The sequence below is a fragment of the Panulirus ornatus genome, chromosome 1 (assembly GCF_036320965.1).
Source record: "Panulirus ornatus isolate Po-2019 chromosome 1, ASM3632096v1, whole genome shotgun sequence".
In the NCBI taxonomy this organism is placed as follows: Eukaryota; Metazoa; Arthropoda; class Malacostraca; order Decapoda; family Palinuridae; genus Panulirus; species Panulirus ornatus.
The window spans coordinates 84,730,061-84,741,881 of record NC_092224.1 but is presented as its reverse complement, the minus strand read 5'-3'; the positions used below and the strand labels follow the sequence as shown (position 1 = coordinate 84,741,881).

General features: G+C 38.2%; 1 protein-coding gene across 1 annotated transcript in view; it reads left to right on the top strand.

Annotated features, from left to right (window-relative positions):
* Positions 1 to 7,179: 7,179 nt before the first annotated feature.
* Positions 7,180 to 11,821, top strand: part of trus (programmed cell death 2 like trus) — a 61,388-nt gene continuing 56,746 nt past the window's right edge. The window contains exon 1 of the mRNA XM_071664972.1: positions 7,180 to 7,435. Within this exon, the coding sequence (XP_071521073.1) occupies positions 7,328 to 7,435 (108 nt within the window). The 5' untranslated portion in view covers positions 7,180 to 7,327. The remainder of the gene's footprint in view (positions 7,436 to 11,821) is intronic.

Sequence of the window (11,821 nt, the reverse complement as noted above, 5' to 3'; positions counted from 1 at the left end):
AATATTTAGAATACATCTTCATTTAACAGCTTAATTGAATGTCATATAGACAACTAAACTATATTCTAACCCCAGATTTGTATTCAACATGAAAAGTACTACTTATAATGAGTCTTAAAAAGAAATCTATTTGTCCGAGAAAAATACAAAATGCTTTTTATTTCAGAATTGAAACTTACAATGAGTTTTTAAAGGAAATCTATTTTTCTAAGAAAAATGCCAAAAATTGAAAGTAATAATAGTTCTGGATATTATTTAGCTCCAAAAACTTTGTTTTAAAATTGAAAGATAAGATATTCAAATACTTCCATACTTGAAATAATCTTGGAAAATATTTCATAATGCTCTCAGTTACTGATTCATATCCAGTAAATACGATGCAAAGTAGCAGAAAATATTTGAAAATTGACTTCATTTAACACCAGATTTGCAATCACCATGAAAAATACATCTTATAATGGGTTTTTGATATTTTTTCTGAGAAAGATTTGACATTATGAGGGTAATAGTTCAGGGTAATTTTAGCTCAAGATACGTTTTGTTTTAAATTCGAAAGATAGGATATTCAAACACTTCTATACTTGAAATAATCATGAAAAATATATCATAATGCTCTCAGTCACCGATACATATCCAGTAAATTCGATGCAAACGAGCAATAAATATTTTAAAATTGACTTCATTTAACCACTTAGATAAATGGCATAAAGATGACTAGACGATATATTAACACCAGAATTGTATTCAGCATGAAAAATACATATAATGAGGTTTGAAAGAAATCTATCTCTGAGAAAAGTGGCAAAAACAAAAATTGAAGGTATTTTTCAATGTTTTTCAGCCCCAAAAACTATTTATTTCAAAATTAAAAGATGATATATTCAAACACTTCTATACTTGAAATAATCATGGAAAATATATCGTAATGCTCTAAGTTACCGATACATACCTAGTAATTACGAAGCAAAGAAGCAGAAATTACTTTAAAATTGACTTCAGTTAACTGGTTAGATGAATGTCATAAAGATGACTAAATGATATTTTAACACCAGATTTGTTTTCAGCATGAAAAATACTTCCTATAATGAGTTTTTAAAGGAAATCTATTTTCTTTTTTTTTTGAGTAAAATATGAAAAATTGATGGTATTTTTTTGTGTTTTTAGCTCCAAAAACTTTTTGTTTCAAAATTGAAAGACAAGATATTCAAACACTTCTATACTTGAAATAATCATGGAAAATATATCATAATGCTTTCAGTTACCGATACATACCCAATAAATACGATGCAAAGGAGCAGATAATATTTTAGAATTGACTTTAGATAAACTTTAATGAAGGTCAGATAGATGACTAAACGATATTTTACCAAAGATTTGTATTCAGCATAAATACTTCTTTTAACAACTTAAATGAAATGTCGTAAAGATGACTAACGATACATTAACACCAGATTTGTATTCAGCATGAAAAATACTTCTTATAACGAGCTTTTAAAAGAAATCTATTCTTCCGAGAAAAATGCCAAAAATTGAAAAATTTTCTAGCTCCAAAAGCTATTTATTTTAAAATTCGAAGATAGGATATTCAAACACTTCTATACTTGAAATAATCATGAAAAATATATCATAATGCTCGCAGTTACCGATACATACCCAGTAAATACGATGCAAAGGAGCAGAAAGTATCTTAAATTTTACTTCATTTAACAGCTTAAATGAATGTCGTAAAGATGACTAAATATTCTTTTAACACCTTAATCAAATGTCATATAGACGACCAAACTATATCTTAACCCCAGAGTTTTGTTCAGCATGATAAATACTCTTTATAATGAGGTTATAAAGGATATTCATTTTTCTGAGAAAAATACAAGAAATTGCAGGGTATTTTTCAGCTCAATAGCTTTTTTTTGTTGTTGAAATTGAAAATTAGCATTTTTTAAGCACCTCTATCCTTGAAATAAGGAAAATATACCATAATGCCCTCACTTACCGATAGATACCCAGTAAATACAATGCAAAGGATCAGATAATTTTTTAGATATATCTTAATCTAACACCTTAATCAAATGTCATATAGACGACCAAACTATATTTTAACCCCAGATTTGTGTTCAGCATGAAAAATACTACTTAAAATGAGGTTTTAAAAGAAATCTATTATCTGAGATTACGAAAAAATGCGGGTTCAGGGAATTTTTCAGCTCAAAGACTTTTTTATTTCAAAATTGAAACATAACATATTCAAACTCCTCTTTTTATCAGAATGCAATCGTCAGCTGACGACTCAAAACTGCATTCCTTCACATCCTTCAGTTCTGCTCTTTCTTCTCTCACTCAAGCAGCATTTTGTCTCGACACAGCTTCCTCAAGTAAACTGAGACTTAAACATTATATCTCAGTGTGGTAGATGAAATCTGGTCATGCTTAATTCCTCTAAGACCCAGATTCTACCTCTCTCCACTGAAAATTTCTCATAACTTTTCTCTCTTCTTTGACGGTTCTGTAAATCCACCTTTTGACTCAATGAACATACTTGGTATTACTGTAAACCTCCACTTTTTCTTGGAAAACCCACATTACGGTAATAGCTAAGTCTACCTCTAAAAACTGGGAGTTCGTGTTTAGATGTCTAAAAATATTTCTTCCAAGCAGTTGCTCCGTTTATACAAAGGATAGCTCCGTCCTTGTATGGCACACTACTGTCACATCTAGGGTAGTCCTTGTATGGCACACTCCTGTCACATCTAGGGTAGTTCGAGCTCTGCAGTCTTACTTGACGGAATTGAGTCGACCTATGAACTCTTCCAGGTTAACCTCAAAACTTGACTCGTTTGCCCTACGCCGCCGCACTTTCCCTCTTCTGTAAGTATTATTTTTTTTTTTTTTTTTACTCCCGAGAGCTGGTTGCTTGTGTGCCCCCCACCATTATCTAGACCACATGATGCCTGGCAAGCTGTTGGGTGCATGATTACTGTGTGTGGCCATCGGCAACTCAAGGGTAGACCGGTTTGATAACTGTTTCTTTCCCAACATCTCGAAGCTTTGGAACTCTCTACCCTCTCATGTCTTTCCCAATAACACTGTGACTTGGCACATCTTAAAAGACAGGTTTTGCAATTCCTTCAGAATTCTTTCATACTCTCCCTCGTCTCTTCTTTTTCCCTTTCATAATCCTCCCTACATTTCACTTAAAGCCCGGGCTTGATGTGGATTTTTGTGCGTGATTGGAGCCTACAGGGTATAAGAAACAATAGATGAATAACTCAGTAATGGAGAGAAATGTTATTGAATCGTCTCTTACCCAACACAGTAGATATGCTAATATTAATCAAAATGTTGGTTCATATAAGTTAGATAACTTTATAAGTGAAAAGCTGTAAATATGTTTCCCAGAGAGAGAGAGGTGAGGTCGTCTAGGATGATATGTGCCCTGATCCCTTCACCTGTTTACTAATTCCTTTCCCGGCCCCACCTAGTGGCGGCTGATGTAGTGTATTCTGGTTCTCTCTATATGTACTCAGTTTTGACAATGTAATTGTACGAAAGCGCTTGGCACTTCATATTGTCCGTTTCCTTGTGGTTACACTTGCATTCTATATGCACTCGCTACTTAAGTACTTGGAGATGGAAGGATGGAATAATAAGGGCCTGAACATTCAGGAGGGTGAAAGGCGTGAACGGGATAGAGCGAACTGGAACGATGTGGTGTACTGCGGTCTTCTTGCTGTCAATAGAATGAACCAGGGCATGTGAAACGTCCGAGGTAAACCATGGGAATTCTGTGGGGCCTGTTTGTGGGTAGGGAGCTGTGTTTTTAGAAAAATAGGGATCAAAGCATTTTGGTAACTCATTTTTTTGGAAATGATTCGGTCTTGCTGGCGGAGCGAGGAAGACATACACAGGGTGTGGAGGATGGGTTCGACACGGGCAACAAGAGAAGGAAGCTAATGACAAAATACCAGCAAGGATAAAGTGAGAACTGCTGAGAGATGGGAGAATAAAGCGGTAGACTTTGCAATAACGTAGTTATAAGCGTAAGCGTAACTTTATATTAGCTGGTGAAGCACAGAACGAGACCGGAGAATTAAAAAAGCATTTGGGATCAGCTGTGCGCCAGTACGTCGTGCGCCAGTACGTCACATGTGGTAGATGAAGCAAGGGGAGAGTTGGCTGCAGGAGGCTGGTGAGTGGATTCCTTGGCGGGGGACCACGGGAGATGTGACCATAAATGTGTACAGAGAGGACTGAGGGGCAGCACTAAGCTCTACCATCCCTAACCCATGGGTGTCCGAACTGGACGCGGAACGGAGAGAAAAAGTTTTAGGACTCGGGCTGCTGGAGGGAGTCAGTTCAGGGATGTGTGTGGTGTCAGCAGTTGGGGAGGGAGTAAGCAATGCTGAAGCCCACAGCTGAGAGAGAGAGAGAGAGAGAGAGAGAGAGAGAGAGAGAGAGAGAGAGAGAGAGAGAGAGAGAGAGAGAGAGAGAGAGAGAGAGAGAGAGAGAGAGAGAGAGACGTATCATAGAGCGGGATTATGAGGAACATCTTAAAGTGGTTTGATGCTACACTGAATCATATGTAATGCAGTTTATCTGTGTGTTATTTAATCAACTACTAAGATTACTCTGCCATCTAAGAAGTACCTTCCTCCAGCTGTCCTCGTCCCTTTAACTTGTCTACGTCATACACAGAACTTTCTTTAAAAAAAAAACACAGAAGCATTACGTTTCGTTTCTAAATCACAAAAGAAAAGAGTATCTCAGAACTTACCATTATTAAGAAATTTCTCAAATTATAAATCACAGGTTTCATATTACACAGACCAAACCTTGTGTGGAAGAATAAAGAAGTGAAAAACACGACAACTAATCTTCGATCGTTACAAAAGTATAGGGTTGAGACAGAGGGAGACGGAGTGAGAGCACGTGAGCTGGTGTGGAAGGGGGAAAAAACGTAGAGATATAATGTATTAAGGGAGAGAGAGCTCGATCCGGGATGGTGTGTGAGGGGACGGAGCATGACTGGGGAGGTGCGTTTGGACGGGGCAGGTTGTTAATGTTGTCATAAAATTCGCCGGGTGTCCAGCTGGCGTGAGGCTTAATCTTACGAGGACTTGTCTTCCTAGTGTTGATGGACAGGGTAGCCAGGAGACTTGTCTGTCAGTGCCACTCTACCCTTCCAGAATGGATATTTCGCTGAGAAAAAAAAAAGGCGTCTGGAAGATAAATAGAATGGTCAAGAGATAGAAAGGGAAACACTATTGGGGTGTCCTCAGCTGGAGCTGAGGCCTATTTTATTCCTCTCTTCAGCGATCTCGAGCAAAAAAAAAAACCGAATACCCAACACGATTTCCCGACCACTACGATCACTCCTCCAAAACGCTTCAAGACACACATGACCTTTTTATTTTTTCTGTGTCACCTCCAAACACTTCCATGTTTCATACGCTATGTCTGACCTTTCAGGTTTCTTCACCCACGGCCTCATCTCTGTTACTACTTAGGGCACGTCCGTCCTCTATCCAACCCCTTCTTAAAGCCAACCCTGGCACTTCGGGAGAGTTCACCGGTCACCCCAACACGGCTCATTCCATGGCTTTCCCTGGGATAGTGGCTCTATCATGACTAGGATGTCTATATCTGTGCTGACCGTATAGCGTAGATCATTCAGGGAAGGGAAGGAGTCCACCTTTCTTCTACCAGAGCTCCCCCTACCCCCATCCACCACCACCACCAACTCCACCTCAATCGTGGTTTTGATCATTTCCGTACCAATACCTGTCGTATGACTGCTCCAATGCCTGTAGTATCACTGATCCAATGCATGTTTTATGACTGCTCCAGTGGTTGTCGTATCACTGCACCAATGTCTGTCGTATCACCGTTCCAATGCCTGTCGTATGACATTTTCAGTGCCTGTCGTATCACTGCTCCAGTGCCATTTGTACGACTGCTCCAATGCTTGTCGTATCACAGTTCAAATGCCTGTCGTGTCCATGCTTCGATGCCTGTCGTATAAGTACTTCAAAGTTATATTGGCATACGCATAAGTTCCACTCTTCCCTGAGTACCCCATATAATCAACGTCGCAAAGTCTACTCCTCAAAAGCTGTGTGAATTGTGTAGGCGCAGAACCAATCGTCCTTGTAAGCAGCTATAGCCTATCTACCATGATTCCATTCGCCCTAAGATGGACCACTGCTCACTTATCTGGGAGCAGTGGGTTCGAACCCGGGACATCTGAGTGGCTGGTGCTTCCCACAGTTTTTGTAGGGAGACCAGCCACTCGAGGATTGTCCCTTACAATACCCCTTTGCTCGAACAGCGAAGCTGTGGATCTATCTCTCTCACTTCTTTCGTCTCTCCATCTTCCAGTAATCACTATAATTATTTTCGGAGCATCAGTAAAGTTCATCATTCTTCTTCTCTTGATTTCTCTATTCTCACCCAAGATGGTTTCGACTGGAACACAATTTTTTCTGTGCCATGTCAGTCACTAACATCTATCTAAGTCATCATTGGGATTTCTAATAAGGATTGATCTTCTGGATAATGTTCCCACTCCACGGCCTATGATTAGCAGCATCGGTATTGACTCCAGTTGTTTTCACTCTTGATTCTTTTCAAAACATAAATGTGCCGCCGACTACGTAGTCACTGTACCTTTTTCATAAATCCACTACAATATCCTTGAAGCATTAGTTTTTGGATAGTTTAACATCAGGCATGCTAAAGTTAAGCCATCTAGATTACTTTAGTGCTTTGTGTTTATTCCTATCAAATGAACATGCATCTATATGTATATGTTTATGAAGATTTAAACTATTCCGGGAGGAACTGATGCAGATATAGGGATGGTACATATTCAAAAGTCCCGCCAGTGTTTGATAGAAGCAGGTAAAGCACGTGTATGCAACTAAGGACGTGTAGCTTCATTTACAATATTTTTCCTTGATTTTTACTCCATTTATATTTTCCATGTGAAAGATATTACTGTATTTTGCATTTGGTAACAAATAAAACGGTACTTAATTTCTTGAAAAGCATTAAAATGTTTGCTTATCCTAACGAGTTTATGCGCACAAAACTGCCCCAAAACCAAAACCCAATAAGAACACTCCTCTATGTGACCTAGGTTTCTACAGCCAATCAGAACTCAGTTTGAGCCTGGGTGTTGGAATACACCCGAGTATCCGGACGGCGGAATTTATTGATGTATCGTCTGCTTGTAAGGATAGAAGAAAGCTCAGCAACAATGAGATTAGCGTGAAGGTGATGAGGTTCTCGTGAAATTACAGATATCGCTGAGGAAAATACAGGTGTGATAATGGCGTCGAAACCTCATATTGTCCTTCTGGGGTACCCAGATGAACAAATCACCTCCAGGAACCAGCAAATGGTCAACTTTTCAGTCAGCAAGCTGGGTGGAACACCAGTAAGTTTACTATTTGTACGTGTTTCAGCACTAGGTACGTTATTGATTTTCAATTGTTTCCCAATGAAATTTTGGGTTAAATTTCGGTATTCCCTCAAAAGTCACGTCTAGAGGCATTTTTCCATAGTGAGTTTTTCATATTTTTCTCCGATATTTAGCCATTGTCAGCCATACAGCCTCCTTACTTACTAAACATTGACTTAATGTACACGCTGTGACGTTTGAAATTGGTTGTCACGTCAACCTTTGTAATCTGGTAAATGCCACACACATGATACTACAGTTTGCTTATGCCAGGTATGGGGGAAGTGTGCATCGCCTCCATTAAACAGCGATTGATAGATATATTGTTAAAAGAAAGAGCTAGAATAGCTGGGCATCGGTTTTAGTTTTGAAATATTGACTGACTGTGTTCTGCAGTGCTAGTTGAGTGGTCAGTGAGTGCAGTAACAGTTGCAGAGCACTAGTTGGAGTAGTCTCCCAAAACAGTGAATCGCACTGAATACTACCAAAACTTCATAATGATGCTGTACATATATCTTTTGAAGCTTTGTAGTCATTTGGAACAAAGTTGCTTATATATGAGGCATCAATAGCTGATGGGGTTAATGCTAATATATACACTACTAAGTGCTGTCTGGCTTGACATGTCAATGCCAAACTGTATAGGGTTTACCATTATTTTGGTAACATGTTCTCCCATAAAGTTTTTACTTTCTTCATGAGTAAATTGATGCAAATATCTCTTGCATAGATGTTTTATTTTTCTTGTTTGATTTTTTCCATTTCATAAGAATTTATTTTTTGTTTTTCACTTCATTGGAAAAACACTTTTTTCTTTCAGAGTTTGGAATTTATGGTGTGGTATTTTCAGGTTGGAGGTCACAAAGCAAATTCTCAAAGATATATATGGAAAAGCAATAAACTTAGATTTCATCAGTTGACTGGGTCTTCTACAGTGTTATAATGCTCACCACCTCTGCTGCAATCCTCTTGAATATTTGTAGTATTTGGTGCTATTCAGTGGTATTTAGAGTTGAGGAATACCAGATTTGGATTATGTCTTGCTGAATGATACTTAGATAAATCGGCAAATGTGGGGTAGTTAGTTATATATATAATGCATTTTTGCAATATGATGAGAAGCTGTAAAAGCTTTCCTTGTAGCCAAAATGACAATTGAAGTATTCTAACATTAAATTTGTCTACTGCTGGGGAATGCTTGGTTACTTTCTGTATCGTCTGTTTGTTGACATCTGGTGCCATGTTGATGATTTATTTTCCCAAGTATGAATGCTATACTTTGACAAGAATATTGAATGTAAATCTTTTAGCTAAGTTGGGCTAGGGGTAATAAGGTGGTTTTATGGGTTTTCCTCATTTCTGAAAGTATTTCACATGCTTTTACATTACTTAACTTCACATCATTTCTGATATTTATAGCCCTCCCGAAGGCTCATACAAGGCCCTTGCTTCTTATAGCTGTTACCATGGCTACTGTGACCCATGCTTCTGATAGCTGTTGCCATGGCAGTTATTTCTGATGGCAGTTACCAATACCACCATCTCTTGTGGAAAAAATGTGATGGAATGAATATTGCATGTAGTAGTATAAATGATTTATGAAGGATATGTAGTCTAAGTGATGATTAATATAATTTTCAATGTTATTTCAAAATTCACTATTGGACTTGTGTCAATATACAGTTGCTGGGAGGTTTGTATACTTTTGTTCATGTGCACCCAAATACATCCCAGCACATTGATGCATTCTAGCCCACATTTTAACCTTTTGGCAGATGACGACACTGTTAGAAAGTTTTCAGTATAATTTTGAAAGTTAATGTATTGGCTTCTAGGAAAAATTGAATGAGTTTTTCGGTTTTATTGATTTTGAAAACTGTTTTACTTACTTTTATGTTAATAATTCCCAGATTTTTCTCTGCTGTACCCCATGATAGCCATATTAGTTTAACCTTATTAGGATATAAGGTTGCTGTGCTAATAATATAACCTTGCAAGCTTACATGTTGGGCTTCTTAGTGGTCCCAGCCATACAGATAATGATGGAAATATGTTAGCAGGGACTTGGTATTGCAATGTCCTGTATTTACTATTAAAGGATGGTGCTGTACTTGAGTAAACTTATTATTGCTATATTACTGGATGCCTGTATATTTCCTCACCATATAGAACAGAGCTGTAAAGCCTGAGACTGCAGTTTCTGCTGAGTAACTTTAGATTACTGTACCAGTTGGTAATTTCAATGCCCTATCATTGGATTGAACCAGAGCGTGTGAAGCATCTGGGGTAAACCATGGAAAGGTCTTTCCTGGATGTGGGAAGGGAGCTGTGGTTGCAGTGCATTACACATGACAGCAGAGACTGAGTGTGAACGAATGTGGCTTTTTTTAGTCTGTTCCTGGCACTGCCTCGCTGGAAGGGGGAATGCTATTTCTTGTGTGTTGGGGTGGCGATGGGAATGAATGAAGGCAGCAAGTATGGATATGTACATGTGTATATATGCATATGTATGTGTATGTATGTATATGTTGAAATGTATATGTATGTATATGTGCATGTGTGGGAGTTTATGTTTATACATGTGTATGTGGGTGGGTTGGGCCATTCCTCATCTGTTTCCTTGCACTACCTCACTAAGGTGGGAGACAGCAGTTAAGTATAACAAATGAATAAATAAACCAGTAGGTAATTTCAATATTTTACTAGATTTTTCCAGTTTGACTCTACTGGTTTGCTCCTGCTGGTGTATCCCCCTCCCTTACTGCAGCCAGCAATTCATAAGGATGTAAATATAATCATCACACATTATTTGTTTTCAGCATTTTCCAGATAATACTAATTGATGATTGGAGCCTCCAGTGTAAAAAATTATTTTAATGTTCCTATGTTTAGCGATGGCAGTAACTGATATTTTCCAGTATTTTCTCTAAGTATCATCACATAGAGAAAAAACTACGAGAATACATTTTCCATGGGAAAATAGCTACAGGTGATGGTTGCTCTTACAAGTATGTTTGGTTAGGATAAAAAAAGATTTATATAATCCCTCTTTTTTTCTGTACTTCATAGCCTTCTGGGAACCTTTTTTTTTTCTTTAGAATTTGACTTTGTAGGAATAGGTTAGGTTATGGGGTTAGGGGCTTCCATATCACAGTTTATTTTACACATGCTATTTAGATAAATGTCTAGTTTAGATATGCCTCAGAAATAGCTTTAGAATTAGGGTGGTGGAGCAGGACTTTTAATCTACATTAATAAAAAAAGTTTCTTGTTGGATAGGCTGATGACTACTGTGTCAAGCCACATGGTGGAGTCTGTATACTAGAATGTGTTTTTATGCTGAAACATTCATGTACATGCTGAATCATAATGATCTCATATTTTTTTAATTAAATTGAAAGTAAAGTGATCTCAATTGTTAGGGGAAGTTAGGTGAAGTTTTCAAAGGTTTTGGTAATTATTTCTATCTATCTATCTGTCTATTTATCTATATCTCTGATGCCCGTTCCCTCAAGAACTCCCACGAAGTGGTGGCCAAGGCAAAAGAGTCTCCACATATCCCTGTCCATACATGCCTTCCTTGCATACACCATTCTATGCATTCTTCCTCTGTTTCTCTCCTCCAGTATTCCTTCCCCCTATTTGCCCATGTCACAGGTGGTCTTCCACTCATACCAACCCCTTTAATTGTACTACCATACACTCTCCTTTTAAACTCTCAGTCTTGCATTTTTCACATGCACAGTCATCTTCAAAGTATTACATTTCACCCATTCTACCACTCCACTATTCATTCCCTCTGCATTCCTTGCCATACCACAACTATCATACACCCTTTCATTTTTTTCTTCAGTCCATCTGGTCACACCACATGCTCTTCTCAAATAGCTCATTTCCACAGCCTGGATTCTTGACCTCTATCCCTCATTCCACCTCAATGTTTCGGCTGCATAGGTGAGGGTTGGAAGACTATGCTGTCCTTTCATCATCTCTTACTTCCACACTTACACCTCTACCCTTCATTAATCTGTTTCCCATGTCAGTGAGGTAGTGCCACGCAACAGACAAAGAATGACCCACCCACTCATATACACATATATACACATAAACGCCCATACACGCACATATACATACACATACATATCAGTATATACATACATATACATACTCATACACAGACATATACATATAAACACGTGTACATATTCGTACTTGCTTACCTTCATCCATTCCTGTCGCCACCCCACCACACAGGAAATAGCACTGCTACCCCCAGCTTTAGTGAGGTAGCTCCAGGAAAAGAGACAAGAAAGCCACATTCATTCACACTCATTCTCTAGCTGTCATATGTAATGCACTGAA